General features: G+C 39.9%; 1 protein-coding gene across 2 annotated transcripts in view; it reads right to left on the bottom strand.

The window, feature by feature from the left end:
* The window catches only part of KREMEN1 (kringle containing transmembrane protein 1), a 30004-nt gene extending 3226 nt beyond the window's left edge, over positions 1–26778 (bottom strand). Inside the window, exons 1-9 of one of the 2 annotated variants that reach the window (XM_041488321.1) lie at positions 26385–26778; positions 16721–16883; positions 13758–13849; positions 8998–9122; positions 8409–8562; positions 7254–7586; positions 6471–6629; positions 5067–5151; positions 4138–4338 (exon numbers count right to left, since the gene is read on the bottom strand). In XM_041488321.1, the coding sequence (XP_041344255.1) occupies positions 4176–4338; positions 5067–5151; positions 6471–6629; positions 7254–7586; positions 8409–8562; positions 8998–9122; positions 13758–13849; positions 16721–16883; positions 26385–26463 (1353 nt within the window). In that variant the 5' untranslated portion in view covers positions 26464–26778 and the 3' untranslated portion in view covers positions 4138–4175. Of the gene's footprint in view, positions 1–159; positions 4339–5066; positions 5152–6470; positions 6630–7253; positions 7587–8408; positions 8563–8997; positions 9123–13757; positions 13850–16720; positions 16884–26384 lie in introns of those variants that run through there. The other variant, XM_041488320.1, reaches the window with a different exon arrangement.
* Between the last annotated feature and the right edge of the window lie 64 nt (positions 26779–26842).

Genomic DNA, 26842 nt, shown 5'->3' with positions numbered 1-26842 from the left:
CAAGTCCTAAAGAAGATTATGTTAATGCTTGATTGAAAAAGCAGATTACATGTTTGATGGTAAAAATCATCCAGAGAGTATATGCACATGAATTTGCAGAATCTTATGAAAAGCCTAATACATTTACAGGCTAGAAATGAGATTCAAAGGAGGAAAGTGTTTCTTACAGCAATTGTTTTATCAGCATCTATTCTGTCACAAAACTGAGGCTGCGTTCCCCTATCCTCAATGTCTTTCTATTGTATATACCAAAGAAGTATCTTTGATTTTTTTCCCTATGGTTACAGTGTATAGAAAATTTATTTTTCCCAGAGTGTAAACTAACATCTTTTCTTCCTATAAAATGTTAGCAAGATAGAAGCATAATATGCTGTATTAAATAATGCATTTCCTATACATATACAAATATATATATTACTATGATAACACATCACACATTTTTACATAACAAAGTCTCTATTTTCCCACAACATAATATTAAGATAAAAATACATATAAAATCACATAGTCAACAAACTAAACTAGTTTTAAATGTAGATTCTGAATGAGGGAAGGCACTTGTCCAGCTGGCCCCTTTCCACCTGAGGTGCACGCACAGTGCAGGCTGCTGGAGCTGGGGGCAGAGCGAAGGCAGCAGGCTCACACAGGGCTGTGGCAGCTCCAGCAGCAGTGCTCAGCTCCTGGGGCAGACATCTGGCCTTGTCCCTGGCTTACTGCCTGCTTAGTGTGCACTCAGGGAGCTCTCAGCTCCCTGCGCAGCCACCCAGTGAGCAAGGTCAGAGAGCTCAGCTCTGTGAAAAATAACTCAGGGAAGAAAAAGCCATGGCAGTTTTTGACCTGATCAGTTTATTGCACCACTGCACAGCTGGTCACACCAAGACAAGAGTGAGCAGTGGGCCAGAGCAGGAGCTGAAATGCATGTGAAGGAGGAGGCAGCTCCTCATCAGGATTTGGTTGCCAAAAGAGTTGCTTTTGACATTGTAGCCATTGCAGCCTGTCCGGCCTCTTGAGGGGGCTGCCAGGCAGGAGCTCAGAAGGCTGTTCAGATACAATTCCAAACAAATTCTTCTTCTGCAATTATTTTCAGTTTGTTGGAGAAAGTGGTGTAGACACCACCGTCCTGAGGTGTCCCTGCTCTCCAGCTGCCAGCTCTCAGCTGCCTGTGTAGCAGGGCCATTTCTTTTGTGGGATTACAGCACTTGTGCATGGTCACAGTTTTTGCTTCTTTCTCCCCCAAACCCTTACAGCAAAGATCAAAACATGCTGTGTTCGTGGGTACCACATCTCTTGGCCATAAATCACCACAGCCTGAAGTGTCTGCACCAGCAGTGTGAGTGACCCTACCACATTCTGAAAAAAATCCACACTGCAGATCTACCTCTCTTCATGGTCTCAGCCCTGGAAAGTAATAAGTGCTATTTAAGGGACCCTGTCCATGAATTTCCATCCATTGCTCTGTTTGCTAGCACTAGCAGGATCTGGAATCAGCCAATCTGAAAAATTCTGTGTGGGGGGGAATGTAATTTCTTCTATGCTTTCATCACTGTATTACCCATGCACTGTCTAATACTAGTCCTGTTTATTGTTGCCATGACCAGTTAATCTGCTGTAAGTGCTGGTTCTGTGGGACTTTTGTACATAAATTTGATTAATGCTCCCCATAAAAGTCCCATGAGATACAATTTTATTAAAAAAAAGTATTTGAGGAGCTAAGGGAGCAATGCAAAAATCTCACTTCTTGAATTCTCTGGATTTTGCATTAGTAGCATCAGTCTTTGTTGCTGTTTGTTATGATATTTTCTCTAATATTATAGTGAAATTAAAATCTTCACTAATGAAGAGAAGTGTAACATTCTGTATTTTTCCTTTCTGTGGTAGGTGTAAATTAGTCACCAGGTGTTCCTGATGTTTTTTCAGTTTATCACCATTAGGTAACTGCTTTATAAATGTCTCTGACAAAATGTTTAACTTGCATTTGATAAGGCAAGCAAAGCTTCATCACTTTGTGATAAGCACTTTGTGCTTGTAACAGCTCCTGAGGATCTGGCAGCACACTGTGATTCTCTCTGCCTGGTGGCCTGTTAGTGCACCAAATTCAGGATTCTTAGGAACCAACCTACTTTGTTTTGCTCTGAATCTCTGAGGTGAACTCTTTCTCCACACAGCACAATGCAAAACCTTACTTTTAAAAAAGGCAATTTCAGAACTTGGGTCTGAAACAGACAATGCTTTTTGGTCCATCATGGTGACATGTAAGAGAGAACCAGCACATTTTTTACAAGCTTCGTGTCTTCATTTTAGCTAATACTGTAATTATATTTTCCTGTATTCTTTCCAGCAGCTCATGCAAGAAAGTACTAGATGTTCCCATGCTATTCCATTTTTTATATAAACAATTCCATAATTGCTGGCTTAGTAAAGTCTGTTTTCTTTTAAGCATGCACTGTGATATTGTTCAGCTGTTTCTAGCACTCATCTGTGGTACATAAATCAAGCTGGATTGAATTCAGTTCAGGTAAAAGACCAGATCTACAGTGGTAAGGCACAAGATTTCACTGCTTAATTCTTTGATGCCCTGGTTTTTTCAGTGAAATCTGTAGTTCTCACAAAAAGGAGGGAGTTACATGTTAAAAAATGCAAGGGCAGTTACTAGAATGAATTTAAACTCAGTTTTCTTAAGTACCTTTTGTAGATGCACTTAATAGATGTTCTCTAACTGCACATCTGGCATATGCAGATCATTGTTCTATATTCAAACTGAACCAGAATTATTGTAGTTTAATGGTTCTCAGTGAACCTTCTCTAACTGAGTTTAAGGACCTGCCCATTGCAAACCTTTCCTGTCCATTTATCTGACATTTGCATTGACAGTTTTTCCTAAATATCTTGCTGGTCTGAACTGGCTGAGGCTGAAAGACTCATTGCTGATCCCTTGGAATCACTTGTTTCCCACTTGTGGTGGTGGGATGAGAAATCTGACTATTGTGCATGGACAGTCAGTCTACCAAAGAGGAGAAATAGTTAATGCTGTCTTTGCAATCAAAGAAAATAGTTCACAGATCAGAACCCCACTGATGTTTTAGTTCTTTGACAAGTAAAGCAATTACCTTAAAAATTCAGTTCACTTTTAGTGCTGCAGGCAAGGAGACACATCTCACTGGTGAGTGTCAAGGCAGCTGTTTTGTGCACGTTCAGCTGCACAGCCTGGCCCTGCTGAGCTGGTGATAGCAGCCTACAACTTTGTAAATAGTTTGGGCTGCTGAGATCAATACCTGTGACTTCAGAGCAAAAATTGGTTAGTCAGCCTCACTGATAAAAATTCAGTGGATTACAGTGTCTTTGGACAATCCTTTAAGAAGCCCTAAGCTTATACCCAGGATGAGTGCTGGCTCTCAGGCTGGAGTACAATAGTTTTTTAAAGGATCACTGTGAATTTGAACAAAATTATCAAAAACATCAGTGAATGATGGGTCAGACAGTCATTTAAAAGGCTTCAATGCTCCTGCAGGCCTTGACCTGGTGAGCTCTAGTGAATCAAAATGCATGTTTGTAGCTGAATCTTGTTATAGAGGCATCCTGAATTTGTTTTTTTTGTTTGCATCTCTGCTTGTAAAAACAGAACATGCAGAAAGAGCACAGCACTGAGCAACCAGGCTGATCATTTTCCAGTCTTTGATTCCCATTCTACTGTGTAGTACCAGTGAGATGTGTTTACATCAAGGCAAATAAGCTCTGTGTGCTGAACAGGTTATCAGTACCCACCTCTGTCTTCAGCCTTGAGAATAAAAGGACTGAAGTAGCCTGATTTAATACAGTGCTACAGGCAAGGGGGACACAAGAAATCCTCAAGCTGTAGATACCCCTTCAGTTACCTTGGGCAGGGGTACAGGACGTTTTGAATTTTACGAGTTTTTACATCTATTTTAAGTGCAATGGTTTAAAGGCAGTAATTAACAGCACTGCAGACTTGAGGAGCACCAGGTATTTCAAAATTATTGCTCCAATTAAATCCGTTGTCACTGCTATATCCAAGAGAACAGCAGATAGGCAAAGTCACTCAAAGGCCTTTGGAAATGGACTTTTTGGAAAACAGGTATGAGATTGGGAGGAAAAAAAGGAAGATTAATCTCAAGTCACCTGGATTTTAAGGAGATCAATCCTTGCAAAATAAAAGCTCAGTTTCCCACCAGTGGGTTGCAATCATCTTGTTGATTTCGAAGCTTTTTCTTGAAGATGGATATTGATGTGGATGGTTGGTAAAATATACTCCAGATCTCTCCAGCAGTAGTGACATCACTGCAATCCTCTGTTTCAGCTGCAGCTGGAATCTGGTGGGACCTAGGAAACAAAAGTGAATTCACTCTTGTGTTAATGTGCTTGGCTATTAATGTGTCTGCACTGGGAATGCTCACAGCTTCCACTGCATCTGTGACACTTCTTTCTACCTGCTGTGCAAAATGCAGGTTTTTGGAGTGTTTCTTGGTTTGGCCTGATCAAATGAAAGGTTAGGTATCCTTTTGCCACCCTAATGACAGCAGTGACATTAAGCTAAGAGGGCTCTACAGACTGTAGTTGTTATTGTAGTTGCTATTAATACAAATTAATTTCCTTGTATATTTTAAGCATATTTGTACTATGTGAATACAATAGTCAACATTTTGATTTGCTGATAACTCACCCCTCATTTCATTCAGTGAGTGTCCATCTAGAGGACACAAAATTTACTTGGTAGGGAGTGTAGATGTTTTAATTGTTTCCCTGCAAAGTATTATCACAATTTGACCTCTTCTCACCAAACTTGGATGTCTGATAACATTTTCCTGCTTTGCCCTAAAGTGCAAATCTTGTCAAATCAAGAGCAGGAGAGATAGTCTAGTAGCAAATGCTATCCTAACAGACTGGGAAGTTTAAAAATGTGCTTATTTAGGATCTTCTATGAGAATACAAATACATAATAGCTAACTTGGTTTGGAATGTGGCCAGTCTGACAATTGCAGAGAGGAGCCCCAGGTTTGGTTCAGAGCTGAGATCTTGGTTCTCTGTGCTTGGTTTTGCTCCACACTCACCTCATGGTAACATGCAGAAGTATCTTTGCTATTATGGCTGTAACACTTAGGATGAGCAGTGCTGTGAGGCTGTATATTGTCCATTCTGCAAAAGAGAAGAGGGGGAGCTCTCAGTACATTCATTTATTTACAGTTTTTACAGTAAGAATATTGCATGAAAGGAACAAACAGCCTTATTCAAATGCTTTATTCAAATCTGGAATTTGACAATGCCTTAAACCTGCAAGTATTTTCTGCAGACTGGCACAAACCATACAACTTTCAGTCAGAACTTTTTTTCTCTTGCAAAACTCCTCCCAATAAAATCGAAAGCTGGCAAAATTCAAAGCATATACTAGTACAATTATCTAGGAAAGGAAGCAGAAGTTCCCTTCCACCCACTGCCCCTTCCTCAAAGCATTGCCTCTACATGATGATTTGAACAATATTTTTGGAACTGTATGAAATCCAAGGGTGCAGTTGCTGTTGGTGTTCCTGGGCAGTTTAACACTAGGCAGTTTAGGTGTAACTGTGGTAAGCCAGCATTAGGCTGGGCCTAGTCCCAGACTGTTCCTGGACATTCTGCACCTTGGCTGGTTTGGGTGTGCAGCTCATGTTTCAGGTTTGGATGCTGTCTGCAGCATCCCAAACCAAATCCCAAATCCCAGCACTGTGGCAGTGTCCCCAGTGGGATTGAGGCCCAGCTCCAATGATACAGAAAAGCAGATGCTCAGGGTAGTTTAACAACAGGAGAGAATAATGGTGATATTCACCAAGAGTGCATTTCCAGCCTTCAATTATTTACAGCTCAGTAATTTCTGAATTCAGTGATGTCCTGAAGCTGAGTTCTAAAGACATGACAGTTCTCAGTCACCCCTCCCCTACACCCATTAACTTGTCTAGTCCTCTGTGTTATTGATGAGGCTTTTGTTAATTTGGGGTAACAGGGATGCAACCAGCATTCAAGCTATTCTAGACTCTACAAGTAAAGTTTGCTCTTTTTTCAGCAACTTGTGCCCTTCTGTGCCATGCAGATCACTCAAGCTGACTTCAGTAAGGAGGCTGCTCTGACTCACATATTTTTATATACTTTCATTCTCAAGAACTCAACATCTTCACACGATTTCTGACTTAGGCTGAGAAGTGTTTTGAAATGTAATGAGAGAATCCCAGTTAGTGCTAATTAGACTGAATGAAAATTCATCTCTTAGTAAGATGCACAGTGGATCTGCTAACTTTGAAGGATCTGCTAACTTTGAGGAGGCAGCAAAGGAAATTGCTAATTAGACTGAATGAAAATTCATCTCTTAGTAAGATGCACAGTGGATCTGCTAACTTTGAGGGAGGCAGCAAAGGAAACAGTGACTCCAGATTTTGCTTTGGCAAAATGTTTTTTCCCATTTCCACATTTTATTGTGTCATTACCAGGCATGGAGCTAGTTGGATGGCTTGGGCTGGTTGTGATGACATAGAGTATCTTTGATGACCGGGCTGCATTGATGCTGAGATTTGCTTGTTCATTTGTCCTCTCTGGAAGGGTGTGATTCACTGGGATCTTGTTTTGGTGCACATTGTCCTTCACAGCTGAAAACACAGGAGTATGATTACAGTAACCATCTCTTAACAGGGGTAATTGGACTTTATTTTGTAAAGTTATAAACAGACATGCTGCTCTCTGGCTTATGTAAGAGAACTCAAATAATCAAATTATATCTGATTCCTTAAAAAGCCTGTACTTCACCACGTTGGGGTTCTCAGAATTTTCTGGAAGCTGATTGTTCATCATAACAGCAGGTACAACTCAAGGACCAGAACATTTTATCTTGGTGACTTTCACCTGGAGAGGAGGAGACTGTTGGGAGGAGCCAAGATGAACCAACGTGCAGATGGATTATTGTTTGTTTTGTTTTCCTTTCTCATTTTCCAATCTGTTTTAACAGGAAGGTATAGAATTGAATTTTTGAAATTATGAAATAAATAGCAAAGTACAGGTTTTGAAAACCTGTGTGTTGCTATTTATTATGTAGCTGACTGGAATGTTCTAAACTGAGAGAAATTTTGGTGAAACTTTCACCCAGTGAGTAGTGGGAACAAGAAACACCTGTTAGATAAGAGCTGAAATATTTGTTCTTTAATTGCCACTTCAGAAATCTCCTGTGTGAATTAAATGCTTCACTGAAAGGTAGAAGAGCAAAGGTAGCCTCTTACCTCTATACCTGATAGCAAATCCCTGGGCTTGATTGATATCATCTGAGAAAAAGTACAAAATGACAAAATCCAAAGAGATGTTAAAGGTGTGGGGAGGCTTGTTCTTGCCATTAAAACGAGCTAGAACGTGGTAGGTGTAACCATCCAGCAATTCCACCATATCTGTAGCATCCTTGATTTCAAAAAGGACAAAGCTGAAGTGGATTTGAGATGCTCCTGGAACTTGTATGGTCCAATAACAGACTTTTCCTGTGCCGTATGTGTCAGGGAAATCTGGGGAATAGATCACAGCTGTAGCAGAAGTGTAATTGCCTCCACAGGCACCAATAAGGGCTGTGAAAACAAGAGGAAAGGGAGAAAAATGGGAAGAAAGAAAGAAAGAAATAAAGAAAAAAGAGATAATACATTAATTTTGCAAAGCTTCAGCACCCTGTAGATTCTAATACTTAAATGTGATTTGAAGGAACAGGCTGGCTAGGCCAGCAGGATGCAGTCTGCAGCTGCTCCTTCCCTCCCTCAGCACTGGGAGCACAGCTTTTGTTGTCTTTTCTTGCCTCATTACTCTGACCTATGCATCAGTCTTGAACACTGCAACTTTCCTTTGTCCTTGTGTGTAACTGTGCACCCTCTCCTGCATCCCTGCAGAAATGGAATGAGATAAATCACTGATTCAGGGGCTTCTACTCCATCCCTATCAGGCAGGGAGGAAAGTGGATTAGTGACTATTAACTCTCACTGCTTAATGACTGATATTCCTTCATAGCTGTATGAAACTGAAAATCTAAACTCCAGTGAATCCAGAGAGAACTCAAATGGCACCAACTGACAGTGCATAACCATACATGCACATACCATTTTTTACTCTCTAGTAAGATCAATTCTTAGGGAGTTTCTGACAGCTGACTTAGTACCACTTGTGAAGAAAGTGAGAGAACCTCTGGAGCATGAGCAAGCATCATTTCTTGGAAGAGCTAATCCACATTATTAATGGATGAGAATTTTAGGCAGAAATGGAAAACAGCTTTAATTTATACGGAATGGAGGTGTTTTGCTCTTTGGTGTGCTACAGTTCTCTTTGTTTTGAGCCTTTTCCCTAATTTGCTGAACATGTGAGGCCTCTCCTTTGGGAAAAACTGAGCCTGCTTCAATACTTACTGTCAAAAAGAATGACTCTGCCGTCCCCACCGCAGGGCTGAGTGTGGTCTCCAAAGCAAACACTGTTGCATTCCGTGCTGGCTGCCTCCCCGTATCTCCAGTAGTCAGGATTATTTCCACAGAAGCAAGCATAACCTGATTCCATGCCTGCAAACTTTGACAACAAAGATGCATAAGGAAGGGAGGAATAGTATTTGAAGGAGTGACAGCGGGAGGTTGTTTGAGCAAGAAAGCTGGCAGCAGAAATTGTGTGTTTTGGAGAAGTATGATTAGTCAGAGGAACCACCACAGGCTATTTTTGTTTGGGCTGTCAGGATGCTAAAGATTAGGGGGAAAGATGGAATGGAGGGCACCCTGACACTCACAATTGCAGTAAGCAACCATATTTTCTCCTGGTGTTATTCATTAGTCATTTGTCCAGATTCCTCTGGATGCAGAGCGAGGGCTTGATCTCCAGGGTGAAAGTGCAGCCTTAGACCTCCCAAAGGTTAAAAAAAAACAGGGAAGAGGAGAAATACGACAGAGACCTCTAGGCATGTTACCATTTTGTCTTTGAAAACATGTTGTAAATGGATGTCAAAGCAATCACCTTGAACTGCTGACTGCGGCAGGAGCTGATGCACGTTTGGATGGTGAGCTTGTTGGAGGTCTCGCTGGTGCCAGTCAGAGGAGGGGGCTCCCCATGGTCCTTGTAACAGCCCAGATTTCCTGGCACTGGCAAGAGTGACACACAGCAGTCATTCTAAAGTGCCTGTAAGCATCCCAGAGCACTTCATGCACTACCTGGTCACTGAGCAGCTCTCTCTGTGGTCTGGGCCCTTTGGGAACTCTTTGTTACTCTTTGTTACTCATGCTCTGTATGATTCTTGTCATATTTTCCAAACACACCCAGGGATGAGTGATGGGACAAAAGAGTATCATATCATCTCAGCAATATACCTGTAAGACTGTCTAGCTGGTTTCAGTAAGCTGCAGTAAAATACAGAAGATAAATACCTTGTTCATTTCTCCTGAAAGAGGCAATTTAAAACACCCAAGGTATTAAGTGGGTTCAGGGGGGTTGTGTTTGTTGGGTTTTTTTTTTTTTTACTACTGGCATGCATATTCTGAAAATAGAAATTAAACTGTTTGATTTCTGTCTGACCTTCCAAACATGACATTCTGGAAGTTTTCAAAACAGGATATTTGAGGAAGGGAACCTAAACTGTTTTAGAATGGAGTTTGGCAAGTTTTATGGGAGAGACTAATGTAGGGGAATTTCCTAATATTTAAAACTTGAATTCTGATATGAATCTGAAGCATCATACAAGGAGATTTAAAATGAGCAATATTACTTTAAGAAAACAACCCATCTATTTACATTAATATGATGTTTCAAGGCTCCTTGGTCACTATGGGAGATCAGAATTTTCTCCCTTCAGTGCTCTGGTGTTTTTTTTTTGTTTTTTTTTTTTTGTTTTGCACTTTTCATCAAAGCACTGGAATTTAGCCATGACCACCCCTGGAGAGGATGTGGAGTACAATACAGTGCTGGGATAATGGCATAAAATTATCCCTTGCCCACTTGTCATATCTATTCACACGCTTGAAATTAAATCTGTTACTAGCTCCATGTTCAGTTTTATTCCTGTGCCAGATTGATATGGATTCTTTTTGTCCACCTAACTGCCACAGCTCTGTTTGACATGATGTGTTCAGAGACCTGTACGAGTGTTTTATTTATGTAGTCATTGGTTATTAGAGTACCCAGTAAACTTATTATAAATAATGACATAACGTTGCTTGAAATACTGTTCATAAATTAATTTTGTTCTCTAAGAATACAATTTCAATTATAAATACTTGCATGGAGTTATGGCTTTGATATGCCCTGCAGCAACATTCATATAAGTACTGAGACTTCAAGTTACAGCCTGATTTTACATACCTTTGGAAATCCCCACTTGCAGCCCCACCCCAGCTGAGTACAGCTGGGCAGATAACTCATGAGAGAGCTCATTCTTTTTTGTATTGTGCATGATTTCACAGCCCTGAAAAAGCTTCCTAGTTATCCAACCTAGCTCATTTTCCTAAGAGACCTGGGATTTTAATTTTTTTTTCTTTTTTAAAGTAGCTTTATTAGTGAGACCTTTCAACCTTGGCTCCAGAGGATTAGTACTTCAGTATGTTAAGAAACCTGAGTAATTTGAAAACTTCTTAAATTTTTTAACTAAATCAAGCATACATCCTAAGACTAATAAGTCTCTGGTGTCCCAGCAGTATTTTAACCTTCTTTCCTCTTAATATTTAGCCTGCTAAAGAAACTTGGCAAAAAAATGAGGTAGTCAGTGTTCTGCAATTACTGTTCATGCTCACCAGTGAGGTTTCACTATTACACTGTCTTCACCCATTTGTATCTATTTGTCCTCTTCTGCTTAAAAGCTCACCTCTTTTGCACAAGCATATTATTTTACTTTTAAGCAGCATTTGACGTAATGAGGTCCTGGCAAACACCACAGCGTCTTCATTTTACATGTTGAGGCACATATTCAGTGTATTAAAATATGGAATTAATCCTTTTGAGCTCAAAACCATGTTCCAGCTATGCTCATCTAGCTGTCTTTGAAGAGCCTCCCAGCTTTTTCCATTGGTAGCATGCACAAATGCTTTGAGCTGTCCTTGTTCCTGTGTTCCATACAGATCTGTATAATTTAGCTGGCCCTGCCATTTAACACCTCCTCCATATTTCAATCAAATTTATTATGTTACCTACATGCACGCTGGAAATATGATTCCAGTAATGAAATCTGTTTATGGGGAGAGAGTCATGTGAGTCATAAACATGAAGATGTAGTTAAGTGGTATAGCAAGCCTTTCTTTCTTTTTCTCACATTTTGGAAGTGTAAGTTGTTATTTCCTTTGAACTAAAACCTAACCTTATTAACAAGGAGACCAAAAAAGTCAGGAATAGCGGCAGCACTGCAAACAAACCATCTGAAGCATTCAGTTCTGAATCCTCCATGTGAGATGCACATGTTCTCTCAGCACTCAGAGCTGCAGCTTTGCCTTTTATTTTGTTTCTGTCCATTCCAGTCTGCTTAGCAGACATGAAAAGGGAGAGAGGAAGAAAAGGGAAGACAAAGCTCCTCCTGGAGTAACTACACTGTCTTCTGTGATTGTGCTCATCCATCTTCATCTAACACTGCTAAATTCTCTACATTACTATGCAGAATGTCAGAACACATTTCTGACTGAAGCATGTAGTGTTATGTGTAAATATTAGGGAATGAGACACATGAGATAATCATGTGAATTCATCACTATAATGAAAAATTCTTAACTGTAGATTCTTAATTATTGTTCAGATGAATCATTGCATGCAAATCTCTCTAGGCAATCAAGATGCTTCATGTTGTTGGCACTGCCATGGTATTATGTGGGCAGAGTTAATAGGTAACTTATGTTCCAGATAATTTTCTAGTAGTGAATATCATTAAGAAAAAGAAGCTTATATAAGAAATTTTTCAAATTATATAAGAAATTTCTTATATAAAAATTTTCAAACAGATTTTGTTTTAAACAGTTGCTTTCTTGCTCCGTCACAAAAGTCAAGTTTTGCATTCAAAAACTGACTTTGCATTTCATTTGTACACTTCACAAGATAGTTTTGATGGTCCTATGACTTAGCATCATGCTTACTGAAAACAGAAAGTCTGGTGAAGAATAAAAGATTTTTTTACACAGCTTCATAAACCATGAGGTTTGTATTAAGATTTGGATGGGCTTGCAATGTACAGTTTGCTCTAAATTGCTGCAATTCCTTTTTCTAGTATCGAGTTTCAGTGCAATGCTTGAAGCAGCTGCTACTGGTCAAAAGGACATTTTGTAAATGTAAGTCTGGATTATCTGTGCAAGTAAGTGTCCAAGTTTAAATCCTCTGCTCCCCACCACAGAGAAAATGAGCAAGGCTGGTTTTAAAAGGATCCTTTGTGTAGAACAAATGGAGTGGAGAGAATTTGTCTTTCAGCTTTTTTTCTGGTGCCATATCCAGATAATTTGTTAACATCTGTGGTCTTTAAAGAAAATGCAAATTCTTTCATTTTAGACCAAGTTAAATTTCTTAATTAGGAAGGCTAAGTTTCTTAAATCATATCTTATATATTAGAAAAATAAGAGTAGGATGTCCTCTGAACAATGAGTATCAGAGTGTTGAATGATTCTGTGTTATTTAAATTAGACTCCTTAATCTGTATTTAAGTCTAGGTAAAAGCCATCTGTCTTAAGGTCACACTTATGTATTTGTTTGCCTGGCATGAAGATGTGAGTCATTCACATTCATAAAAACCCCAAAACAACAAAGCTATGAACAAAGTAAAAAAAAAATTAAAAAAAATCACTTTAGCTCCATTTTTCTTGTCTGGTTTTGTTTTCTTAACTTCATTTAAGAAATATACTTCTTCCAATCAAATGTGTGGACACCTGCTCTGGTGCTCAGAGTGAAGACCTAAGTTATGCCTCAGAAACAGAGGGTACCTGCACAAAAGAACTTAGGAAAGCAAGTGAAGGCATTAATGATTAGACTTACTAAAATGTGTAGCTATGGTTGCTTGTTAACATGCAAGACTAGAATATCTTCTTAATATTTGGGCATATTTTAAAGAATGTGATTTAGGCAAGAAAATTTTGGAAGATCCTGACACAAATCACGACACTGTGGACACAGTAAAAAATAGAATACATTAAAAATATTCTGGAAAGAAGCTTCATGTGAGTAGCCTGTAAATGATCTGATTTAAAAAAAAATCAAACAATGTCCAAGTTGTGGTTTCACAGCAATGTTAGGTATCTGCACCTGCCAGGGACAGAATTCTACTCCAGAGTTCCCATATAGCACAGTCACCTTTTCACTGTGTCCTCTCATATTGTTTCTATGTTTCCTCCAAGCAATTCTGTTTAGGATGCTCTATACACATTAAACTAATGTAATTCATTTTATGAGCTAATTGCAATGAATGGACACATGTATACCTTGTAAAAACTTTCCTTTTTTTTGTCCTCTAGATTTTAATAAATTAATGCTCTATGAATTCAAAGAACTAGCAGTACTTAACAAGTTTTGTGTGATTCCCTGTCATACAGTATTATTTGTAAATAATATAATCCAGTAATTCTGAGATGAAAAGGAGGAACAATTCAGTAAGCTTGTCATTAACTCTTAAGACACCTGTTTAAAATACAGCTTAGTCTGCAACTGAAAATCAGCTGTTTTGCCTTATCCTAGTTTGTGTTTGGAAATCACTGCCCACTGTTGTGGATCTGCCAGTCTGCTCAGCTGAGATGCAGGCCTAAAAAACTGCACGGTGCTCTTACTTCGGCAGGATGGAATCTCACAGTATTTCCAGTATATTCCATCTTCATGTTCTGCAATATAGCACCACGGGCTGACATCCCCATCAGGGTTTCTGAAAGAGAAAAACACTCAGTGAAATTCATCAATTTTTTTTCAAAAAACACACACCAAAAAAAAATCAATCTTATTAAGCTTCAATGGCATTACTATTTTTGCTCTAGTACCTACCAAAAAATGCAAAGTTTTGCAATATCAGAAAGTTCAGATAGCTTTGGTTATTACAGTATTCATCAAGCATCTGATGCTAGTAATGTCTAAAATATAGGTTGTTTTACTCTAAGGTTAAAAGGTGCAGAGCTATTTCTGGTCAGTACTGACAGAGAGGAAGATTTTCTGTCCCACATCCTGTGGGCAGGTTTCATAGACTCATAAACTTGATTTTCTGCCTTGGTACAAAATAGTCCAGATTCTGACTTTCTGTGTGTATGGTGATAAAAATACTGATAGCTGATAAAGTCTTCTGGGAAAGACTGAATTTTTTTTCCTGTCTTTCAATAAAACTGACTAAATCCATTCCAGTGATCTCTTTATATTGATGGTTAATTCTTATATGTCCATGATGATGATCACTATTTTTATAATTATTTGCTGTTGTGTAGCACCACTTACAAAAGCATACCTAATTAGTCATTAGGTTATTTAAAGTTTTTTTTCTATGTACACTGTGAAAGGCTATTCACATTGCAAAGATCTATTGAAGAGAATAAATTCTTATTTTGGACAGTCAGGTTTAATTATGACTTTTTCTTTTAACTAGGACCAGTTGCAATCTTTTTATCATGTGCTTTGGCATGAATTCTATAAATGACACGGCCCTACTGAAGTGTCAGTTCAGCTGCATGTTGTCATTTACGCCTATTAACAACTCTTTTGTGGGAGATCCAATTTTAGAAATTCTGTGGATGTTTTTTGGTCAAATAGCAGACTGCTGAAAACAACTGGTGGGTTGAGTGCAGTTTAGATGACTAAAATGTTGCTAGTTAGGCTTTCAAACAGATTAGTAGAAGCAGTGCACCAGGAAAGTCTAAGACTAGCTATGCTAGGAATTTAGGTGTAATGCAAGAGCCTCCAGCAGCTAAAAAAAGTAGAAGACTAAAACCAAGTGAAGCTTGTACTTCAACTACCCATTTTCCCTTGTATCCAGAGTTACTGGAATTTTTGCAATTACATCTTCATGACAGAAACCGTATGTCAGGAATTCAATCATGAGAATGGCACTCTACATAGAAATCCTTAAAAATGTGAGGAAATTGGAGAGAAACATGGTGAATGTCTTTAGAAATCTTGGTCTTCAACCTCAGAAGTGCATGGCAGTTAGAAAACAACTCTCTGTCTTTCAAAATCTCCAAAAATTTCAGTCCTCATAATTTTGTTATGGTTGAAGTGAGTGGAATGCTGAGGCATTTCCATCTGAACAGGGTGTCTTGCAGTAAACAAAGTATTCCAAGTAAGGACCACCCATGGAGAGGTAACATGCTTCTGATTAATACTTCAAGTGTAAAATTTGATTGTTCAAATGTTGTCCCCAAAATCAAATCTCAAGGCGATGTATTATGCCTTAAAAAAGCCTTGTGAGGTATGTGCTGCCTGGGAAAAGGGAAAAATCAACTTGTCCATTGTCATCAAGCAGATGAATGTCAGAGAAAGAGCTAAACCAGCTGTATCACAGCCCTCAGCAACATTTGCATGCTCTAGATATACTCCAGCATTCTTAGTGACTTTGCAAGCTTTCTTTCAAGAGAATGTGAAGTTAAAAGTCATCCATTAGTTAGGACTGTCATTCCATACACCTGTGAGAACTCCTAGGCAAAGTGATGCAGCATAAGGAAGAAAATGAGGATAATCTAATACCTAGCAGACTCAGGTAAAAAAAGCTCTTTTTGATAATTAAGTAATTTCTCAAGTTTACATATCAGATTATAGGTTTCTTATTCCCTGTAGCATTTACCAAGTTCTCATTTGCTAGGTAAAGCAAATTTCAAGTAAGTGTTTTTTGAGTATCTGGAAAAACATTCAGTTTCTCATGCATGTTTTTGCACAGCTTGTACATGTTTTGCTTTGTACTAACCAAAATATTAGCCAGAGATGACTGCCAAAAGTAAGATCCTGTAGATAAAGCCTGTCTAGAATATTGCCACACAGCAACAATCAAAATTGCATTCTTGATTCTGCTATTAGTATCAAAGATAATTTAGTGGCCACTGTATTTTTCACAGTTCTCTATTAGTTTGCCTACTGAGACACAGAGCTGAAAAAGAGCCTGCAGAGCCTAAACCTCTCTGAACTTCAGTTCTGATTTGGCCCCTATGTTCTGAAGTTCTTATTTAAGTTTTGTTCTAAGTTCTATCCTAGTTATGGAAGACTTTCTCTAGAAGGCAAGGAAAGAGAAGTGCATGTTTTAATGCACTTAATCCACGGTTTAATCTGGCATTGTAACCCCTGACAGATGAGCTTCTGAATTCAAATAACTCTATCACTGAGGCTCAATGAGAATTTTTTGTCACTACAAATCTTTCATGAGCACAAAACTTGGAAAGTGTAACAGAACCAGGCTTGTGCGTGAGGATAAAATCCATCCAGAGACTCTTCCAGACACTCACTGCACTGTGTCCTTCTAATTTGGTTTTTTTTATCTCCACCTTTTCGTTTAAGTAATCTATAGTCTTTCTCTCTCATGCCACCTTACAAACTGGACACATGATAGGGACTGTGCTGAACAAGTGTGGGAGCTGGGCTGAGAAAGTTATTCTACTAATGGTGCTGATAGATTCAGGGTACTGATTACAGGGTAAACCAAAAAGTGTTAGATACCCATGGTTCTGACATTCTTCACTGCCTGACAGGACATTTCCCAATTTTCTGTCAGCTGCTTAAAGTAACACTGGGTATTCGGGCAATGTTAAAGCAATGGGATATTTCTTACCTGCAGTAGTTATGCTCTCCAAGGCCTCCCTCCCCATTGGGATATTTCACAGTATTGTAAGGATGCTCAAAGGTCTCATTCCAAAAAAGACAAGGTTTTCCTGCATGTTGGGAGGTCTGGTTCTGAGTGCCACGATAGTCAGCCCCATTTGCTGTATAGCATTCTGGGAAGAAAGAGCAATGGGAAAAGAAAGAATGTTTGTAGGTTTAGTGTTTGTTCTTCCCTCACCCTCCACTCCATATCCAATAGACCATGTTTCCTGCATTGTTTAGGCAGCTAAAGATGCTGGCTAGGATTTAAGCTTTCAGTCAAACCTCTATTCAAGAGATTATGATGTCATTACTTTAATAAACAATGTATAAGACAGGTCTGATGAGAGGTTTACACAACTAACATGCATCTTCTGAGTAAGCATAATACTTTTTTACTTTTACTTTTCCTTGTGTTTTACTCATTAGGATGACTCTGTGACTTGTTAATTTTCCAAAAATGAAATCATATGACATTATCAGTCTGCTACTTATCAGCATATTAACCAAAATCTCATGCCGCTTCAGCTAAAGTTGTGACTATCTGTACTTTACAAAGTGAAAGACTTTGTAAGCATGGATCTTATCAACATTTACATTCTGATTTAGAAAAATTCTTAGAGATTGAGTTGCCTTAGAAAGGGACCTCCTTCAACAGAGTATAATCACAATACTGTGATTTGCTACTAAAGCATTTATGCTTTCAGATTAAAAAGTATGGGTCAGTATTCTTCTGCCTCACTCACATTTTCTCCCCCTTACATTTGTTTCCCTAGCCTCCTGATACTCAGCAAGTTAGAAACCAAAGTAGAGAATGATTTCACTAAATACATTAGCCCCTTCTCAGCTGAACTACAACTTTCATGCTGGCTGGCTTTGCTGGGCCTCGTTAATCACAGAACTGTAGAATGGTTCAGGTTGAGAGGGATCCTAAAGATCATCCAGTTCCACCCCCCTGCCATGGATATGGACATGTTCACTGGACATCTTCTGATGAAATAAATATCCAAATGCATGAACAGTTTTACTTCTGCTGAAATTGCAAAACATTTTTGATTAAATTATGCAATGTGAGCATGGCAGAGCATGGGAAGAAGTTGCCCAGGGAGGCTGTAGAATCTCCATCCTTGGAGATATTCCAAAGGCACCTGGACATGGTCCTGGGCTTTAGGTGACTGTGCTTGAGCACAGCAGTTGGACAACATGACCTCCAGAGGTCACTTTCATCCCAACCATCCTGTGATTATCTCCCAGGAAGAATCATTATAATTAGTTTACCATAAATAAGTCCATCCTGCTTATAATTAATAGTTGCTAACATTTATCATCCTTGCATTTATTTAAGAATAGGACTAAAACATAACAGTCTGGGACAGAATTAAAACTGCTGTGTTACACTGCTGTAAACATTTCTTTGTACTGGACAGCATTACTGGGGAAATTCATTGAAAATTAGCTTTCTGCTAACTACAGGCTGTGAAAGCTCCTGTTTCATCTGATAGTGTTCTCTGCAGAAACCATACTGCAGCTGCAGAGATGTTCTACTGCCCTGAGGGAGTGGGAGAGTGCTCTGAAGTATGTGCTGATCTCAGGTGTCCCTCATGAAATCTAACTTACAAAACAAGTCTAGAAAGACCTGTGTAGCTGCAGTTGGAAGAGGGAAAAAAAAACCCACCCACATTTTAATCCTGATATTAACAGTACACTGTTTTTGTATTTAGAACTACTGTAGAAGAAGGAAAAATGTATTATTAAAACCATGCCTCTGAAATTAGTTTAGTCTGGGCTCACAAATATCAGAATGGTACAATTATAATAATTATTTCAGAGTTCTATTACACAGCAGATGAAAGACAATGGTTTTGTGCTTTCACTGTGCATTTTCATGCCTAGGCAAGTTTGGATTTCTATTAAATGAAATTTTGTTGCTGAAGGCACATAGAAGAGGTGTCTGCACAGCCATTAATATATTCTGTTATCATCTGTGGACAGAAAGGTATATAATTTAACAAAAACAAGCTTCAGGTCGATACTCCTCCTTACTGTAATTTACCTGCCTTAGCAAAACAGGTGGGCTGCAGACATTTGCTTAAAAATGCAAATCTGAGTTTCCAGTATTCAGGCCACCACAGATATTTGTGTAAACATGAAAAAAAACCCCACTTTAAGGTCATGACTGTGCTGCAACTTTATTCAATACCTCTTTTGTTTTTCAGTTAATATAAAAGCTTTTGTAGGTTACAGCTGAAAAATATAAGCTGATGAATTTTAACATAAAAGAGAGAAAAATGTAATCAAAATAGATATACAAAATAATAAGCAGCAAAAAGAATTTATGAAAAGTGATAAGCACATCCAGAAAAGATATCTATATTAGCTTTGTGGGGGTTTTTTTGTTTGTTTGGTTTTTTTTTTGGTTTTTTTTTTTTTGCTTCTCACTCCTAAATGAAAAGCAATATATACTTCCATCTACTCAGAAATTTAAAGAATGTTACAATACCTGAATTTAGTCTGGCAAACTAAACTGAAGTTAACTTAGTCCATTTTAGGATCTGCTAAGACTGGCCCATGCTTTAACTTGCAGTAGTGACTGACTTACATTTTCATGTCAGCTTTTTTTAACTGATTTTCTTCAAACTTCACTGCACTTTAAGAAAAAAAAAGAAGAGTCAGAGCCTACCTATCTAGCCTACTTATCTCTCTTCATTCCTCTTAACTGCAGTTTTTGTTCCCCAGACAATCGGTAGCTGTATCAGTGCCTCCTGTGTTCCTTTGTGCTATCAAGAGATTTGGTGCAAATGTTTCAGCTGAAACAAAGCTCCCCTGGCTTAGATGTGGATGTGGAAAGGGGAGGCAGTGAGATACCACGGAAAATCATTGATTATCCCTGAAACACTGAAACTTTAAGTCATGGAATTTAGCAGCTGTTATCAAATGAAATACAAAACCTTTTGTGTTACAAGGAATTTGGATTTTCTTAAGGATGAATAACGACTTTGCCATAGCACGGGAGTGCAATATTTTCAAATAGATATTTGCATTTTAAAAAATCAGGTCAGTTGTCCTTGCTATGCTCCCTCCTGGCTTCTTGTGCACCTGCTCACTGGCTAAGCATGGGAAACTGAGAAGTCCTTGATTTAGAGTAAGCACTTCTTGGCAACAACAAAAAATTCTTTTGTTTATCACATGCAGTGATTTCATCATATTTTGCTGCACGACAGCCAAGACACTACCTTAGTGATTTCATCATGAAATTAATACTCTCAATGTGCTGAAGATGCATGTTTTGTCTGCGGAAAGACCATTGTCCTCTCTATTTCAAATCCAAGCCCTAAGAGATTCTGGAGAACAGAAGATTAGAACCTCCACCCTACTTTTTGTCTTGTACACTGGTGCAATAATTCTGTGGAAAGATGAGCTTAAAAAAAGATCACCTAGATTTGTCTGCATAAAACTAATTCAGATGAGGTCATCTAAATTAAACAGTCAGAAAAGACTGGACTGAACACTGTTGGTACAACTCTTTGGCTTACTCAAATCAGATGATTTCCCTTTGGTAGATTATGCAAAAGGGAGGAGGAAAATATTAAATCAACCAGCAACAACCACCCCTCTTTGTTGTGGCACGCTTAGGTTGAGTGATACTTCCATGCCACTTTAGGGTATGAAGCCCCTCACTTGGAATGTAACATGAGAACTGTGACTCAAGAAAATTAATACTGGTTCTGTGAATTTCAGCAAGCCTTATTCCTTAAAGTTTTGTAAGATTATGGTCAACTGTGACAGAACTTGCACTGTATCCCAGTCCTCTCCCAGTAGCAAGGACAGCAAGGGAAGAACAGAAACCTTGTGGACACTACAGCTGAGAGCCCCCATGAAGGCATCAGGTTGCCACTGTGCTTGATAGATTTGCCACATGGATTTTGCTCATGCACACAAGGCTCAGACTATCCTGTCAGCTATAAACCTCTACTAAAACACTAGGGTTTCAGACAGGACATGAAGAAAGCTGTGACCACTCAAATCTAGAAGTGTGTGACCTCATACTTCTAAGATCTTAGTCAGCTGGGTTTCAGACATAGTCTAAAGTAGAGGCTTATGTCAAATCTGTGATTAGAATCAGTGTCCACGATGATTTCACTCAATTAACTGCCTAATGACCCTGCTGCTTCTGCTGTGTCATGGGGATACCTGTAAACAGAATTAATCAGAGAACCTTTGCAGAGGTTCTAGTCACAAAAGGTTCCAACAGATGCTGTTCAGGCTAATGTTCATGAGCCTTGATGAGAAAACAGGGACAGCACTTTGTTGTCAGGGCTGTTTTGTTTCAACACATCAGGTGCCACGGTTGACAGCAAGTAACTTTTAAAATGAATGCTGAGGCTAGGTAAGCATGTACTGAGTGACAAATGCTAGAACAAAAAAGCAGAAAACAAGACCAGGGATGTTGTCCACTGTAAGTGAATACTCAGTGTGTGATACAGGTTCACAATTAGTTTTATTAGAGCCAGATCAACATTTGGAAGATCAAACAGCAGCTGTTGTAGAAATTCTTTCCATCTGTGTCGGTTTCTTCTTCAATGTAGGGACCTTACAATGATCATTTTCCTTTGTTACTTTGGGACTGCATGGCTGCCTGCACTCCACATGGGCGCCACTTCAGGATCATTTGAAAAATTAAGGTAGTGCAGACTATAACAGCCTGATGTTTTATTGATGATAAATCACTGACATTTCAGAGTCTGCATTGGCTTCCAATGATTTTCTCAAAGACATCTATCTAGAGACACTACAAATTGCAGACTGAAGGGATGGAGGTTTCAGGATGGTTTTAATGACTTCTTAGAGTACTTTCCAAGTTTGAGGCCTGTACATAGCTTTTGAGACTGAAAATTCAGAATGACAAACTTCTTCCTATTCCACTGGAGAGAAAAAAAACAAACCAAACCACTTTGTTTGCTTAATGTTTTCGAAGCTACTTAGAGCACTAAGCAGTGTCCAGAGAGGCTGACAACAATTATCAACCTGAAACTAGCCTACCCAAGCCAGAAATTATCCTACCACCTACTACCCAACAAAAGGCAAGGTTTTCTTTTAAAGATCTGCAGATTAATGAAAGATAAATGAAAGTGGCTACTATTTAAATCTTGGGTTTCATTACAGCAGTGTAATTAAATGTAAGGTTGGACCAAAAATTAAAGGTTCCTGAATTTACGTGGTATAACTGCCTGCTCAGTTTTCACTTGTTTTTCCTACAGCCTTTTAGAGAAGTCAGAAAAATGCTTAAGCAGAATATAAGGGTAGGAAACCAAGGGTGCCAGGTCCGATAATGACTCAGTGTGGGTTGCCTGATGCATGTGCTTGCAGAGTATTCCAAGAATAATTTTAAGTCATTTCCATTCTATCTAAACTGTTCTAGTTCTTGCTGGAGATTGCAATTGGAGCACTCCTCCTTAAATGAAAGCACTGTATCTAGGTGCAGATGGCAACAGTTACAGGCACTAACCAGATGCTGCAGTCTCTAATTTGATTGAAAGGGTATAATTAGACAGCAGAAACACTTCAATGAGAAAGTAACGCACAGAGGAAAGGACAGAAACCACTTAACTGATGCCAAGATACCCCGGCAGTGACAGAGGCAGGGGCCCACGGGTGGAAGGGGCAGAACACCACATCACCTTCTTCAAATGAGAACATTTTTGTTTCCCTAGAGATGTGAATAGGGATTCTATTATCATAGGTTGCCACAGTTCTTCATGTGGGAACACTGATTAAAACCAGAAGAAGCTTCAGGAGATGAAAGACACAAATATGGCTTCTGTGGTCATTATTAAAAATATTTTTAGCATTGCAATGGTTTTCTTTGAAGATGCAGTTTTATCGACTGAACCAAAAGTTAATTTGCATACTATCATATGAGTGGTCAGGGAAAAAAATCTCATTCCATATTATGATGCAAAGTAAATGCTTTTGGGAAGTATAAGGCTGATTTGGATCTACCCGAGTGAAAAAACAGTGTACTATTTTTGCATTTCAATACTTTTCTATTCCAATTCATACTAATATAATACCACCACTCATCAAAACTGTCAGGCTTCTGTGCCTGTGTTGTAACAGTAAGAGCCCCCCACAACAGAACAGTTGATACAAGCTAAAGAAAAACCATCACAAAAGAACTGTCTTTGTTTAAAATAGCAATTATCAAAATTCCTAGAAAACAACTCCCCATTTCTTAAATCAGACAGTTAAATTTTGATGTGATGCTATGAGGGCACTTGATTAGCTGATCATTTCTTCCTTGACAATGTGGGGGAACTCCACATGTAGTTTAAGAATTGTATCCTGCTCATTCTACATATCCATGCAAACACACCCACAGACACACACATACAATTTTTGAAAGTCCTCCAATGCAATCACTTTTGCTAGTCAGAATTAGAGACCTAATGAGCATTGGTCCAAGCCAGAGAGTAGCCACAGTGAATATCTGATTATACTTGAATTATGCCACCTGAGATTTGATCAAACCTTGACTGAAGCATCTGTCTTGTAAAAATGTACATTCCTGGAAATGTACAGACATGCAGAGTTGATACTTGTGCTCCCTGGCAGTGTGTGAGCTGTCACATACGTGAACTTGCTATCCTTGTGAAATTTTGACTTTAATCATCAAGCTAATCACTTTTCATCACTTTTTTTTTTTTTTTTGTCAAAGAAATAAATCTGTCTGGCCAGACCTTTTCTGGACTATGTTGGAAGCAGACGAGTTAGGTTATGAGCACAAGAGACAGTTCCCATTATTTCTAAATGCATTCTGTCCCTTTTGTCTTTTTATTTGTACTGTGCAAACATGCTATATTAGCCAGAGCTTTGCAGCTGCTGGCTGGTCCTCAGCCACAAGATGCAAACACACTTGCTTGCCTTGTGATTCTTTATCACTGGAAGTAAGAATGTGTGATGTGACCCCATAAGAATTTCTGTTCCTTAATACACCCATTTGTTTTCTTTCTTTGTGAAGTTTTAAAACTGTTGTTCCCTTGTCAAGTGTGGCAGGCTGAATCCTTTTGGCAATTTTATCAGGATGGGCCATAGCCACTGTGTGGATGAAGGGAGTGGTCAGCTGCACAACAATTATGGTGTGATACGACAAAAATGAAAATTTTGCAGCTGGCAGCATGTAATCCCTGCCTCCCTCCTACTTCTTTGGCTCCATCCTGCTTAAATCTATTCTCATAACTCTGGATTTTGAGTTATGCTCTATGCATGTACAAGCATGATATGCTGAAATGTCTGACTATTTCATCCCCTACCTGCCTAGTTAGAAAGAAAAAAAATTGCTTTTTTAAGTCTTTCCATGAGGCTTGCTTACGGCATATCAAGTAGAACTGCTTCTCTGAATCACCAAAGCATAGACAGAATAAGATGACAAGAGATACCAGGTTTGTGAGAGAAGGCTGGAACAACAGCTCAAAGGAAAGACTCAGCTGGGAAAAAACCAAGGACATGGTGACTCAGTATTGCTAAATGGAAAGAAAACAGAGAAAGGAAAAAGAGATTGATAATCGCATACATTTCTGATGGGGAAATTAAATGAATGGTATAAATGCAGAAACTACAAATTATAACTTGTTGCATTGAGTATATAAAATAACATTTGTTCACCAAAACTAACATTTGCTGAAGGCATTTCCATTTCTTTGGCCTTGAAACACAAAACTCACCAAATTCAAACAGTCCTTTAATGGTAGGTAATCTATTCACACACTTCTTATTTCTGATCCACTTGAGAAATTATGTATGGCTGATGTTTGAATGCACAAATGCCAAGGTTTGAATGCAGAAATGTCAGTGTTTGAGTTAATAGAAACTGTTGAACATCACATGGCGAAGCAGAAACATTATGTGGAAAGTACCATAGTACTATGTGCAAAAATGGTTGTTAATTCATCTTCATTTCTGACAACTGCAGTAATTTTTCATATAGTAATTCCAGAAGTCTTTCTCTTAGCAAATGATGGTGACACAGTCTTTATTTTGACTGCACTTTACAATAATCTTATAACAACATGCATTAAAAACCAAAACAAGGAGTAGGCATTAAAAACCAAAACAAGAAATAGGTATTAAAAACATACCATACAACAAACTGCCTTCCAAAAGCAACAGTAATGTTTGTCATTTCAGAATTCTGCTAGTTTCAAGTGCAACCTGACACAGCCGATCCCGTCTCAGTTCTGTGGGATTCAGGGTCAAGACGAGGACCCTGATGTGTACCTTGTGCAGATTAGGAACTCTGCAGATCCTGTACATGCCATACAAATTACAAGTTGCTGTATTTGCACCGTTTCCAGGTGCTTGAGCAGAAGACACATGTGTGGCAAGACTTTCTAGATCCATTCTCCCTTGCTACACCTTCATTTGGAGGCATTATGTACTCTTCCCTCCTCGCCCTGCCCCAGCTGCTTGTGCTCAGGCATTTCTGGCTTCTTTAACAGCCAAACATTCACACGGGGCCATACCCTCCACTTGCTGTCACACAGCCCTCTGTGAGAGACATGGTTACACACGGAGTGTTCTGTTCAGAAACCTTACAAACATTCTTCAACTTAAGCAAAGGAAGGAATATTCACTCTGTGCACCAAGCACGTCCTAATGGTACTGGGAAAAGACTCTTAGGCAGCTCTCTAAATGCTTATCTAAAATACTCTCATGTTTTACTTCTGTGAAGAAGTAAAATTTACCAGAACTTTTTCTCGTAAAAGGTTTTTTATTCACTGAAAATGGCTATGCAAGTATTTTCCGTTTCTAATTAGCTGCATCTATGAAAACTTGATGAGCAAGTATGTGTTCAAAAAGGAGAGCAAATTCTACTTTGTAAGAAGAAACAGCAAGCAAGAATACACAAAATGTATCCAGAAGGACCACACATCTGATGGCTGTGATGCTGTGACCATCTGGAACTGCCACTTCTGATCTTGCAAAGCATGGCCAGTGTTTACCAGAGGAGAACCACAGTACTTGAAATCATTAGTAACAACTCAGACGAGAACAAAAGGGTGCCGAGAAATTTTAAGTGAAAAATCACCTTAGGAAGTGAAGCTTCAGGCTTCTAAACGGTGAGAGGAGCCCAGGCTCGGGGCAGCACGCTGCGGCCAGGCGGGATGCTCACCCTTCAAGCTCTGGCTCTGCTGCCCCAGGTTCTTCCCCAGTGACACAAACAATCGCACGCCCCTCTCCCTTTAAACGCCTCCATTCCGCAGACCTAGCTATCGACCCACTTTTATAGAGAAACGTGCTGCTAATCTTTCTCTTACATCATGCTTTCATTGGAGATTCCGAGCTCCCGGTTCAGCAAGCGCGGGGAGAGCCTCAAATACCCAGGGACTCCAGGCAAAAACACCCGCTGCGTGCTCGCACGAGCAGCTTCGAGCCCGGCACGGCTCTGCCGAGCAGGAAGGGACGTCGTCGCGACCTCGGAGAGGCGCTGCCGGCCGGCAGAGCCCTTCCGCGGGAGGCTGCGGGTCTGCGGAGCTCCGGGAGAGGCTGCCCCGCTGCCTCGCCGCTCAGCCCGGCGAGGAGCTCGGGGAGCAGCCCCGATCGCGCCCCCCTCCCGGCTCCCCCGGAGCGGCACTCACCGGACAGAACGGGCTCGCGGCAGCAGCTCAGCGCCAGCCCGGAGAAGGCCAGGACGGCGGCGAGGGCGGGAGGCTCCATAGGCAGCGGCCGCCGGGCCGCGCCGCGCTCGCAGGCGGCAGCCCCGGCTCTCCGGGGGTGGCAGGCGGCCGGGAAGAGCGCAAAGTGCGGGAAGCGGAGGCCCTACAGCATGTGTCCTGTAAGTGCGCCCCGGCGAGGTGCCGAGTGGCAGATGAGGGATCCTATTACCAGCCATGTGACAGGAAAGGATAGAGACCGACATCCCAACCTGCTGCAGCGCGGGACCGCAGGGCTGCCGCTTCCACTTCTGACACCGACAGGTTCGGGCTGGTGGTGTTCGCCCCGGGGCAGCGCTTTGGCCCCGCCGAGCCCTCCTCGCTAGCCGGGACGCCTCACTACAAACACACACAGACTCCTCCATCCCAGCAGCGACCCAAGC

This window comes from Pyrgilauda ruficollis, unplaced genomic scaffold, assembly GCF_017590135.1.
Source record: "Pyrgilauda ruficollis isolate IOZ18807 unplaced genomic scaffold, ASM1759013v1 scaffold9, whole genome shotgun sequence".
Lineage (NCBI taxonomy): Eukaryota > Metazoa > Chordata > Aves > Passeriformes > Passeridae > Pyrgilauda > Pyrgilauda ruficollis.
Note: the sequence above shows the minus strand (reverse complement) of the source record. Positions and strands in the feature narration are given on the sequence as shown.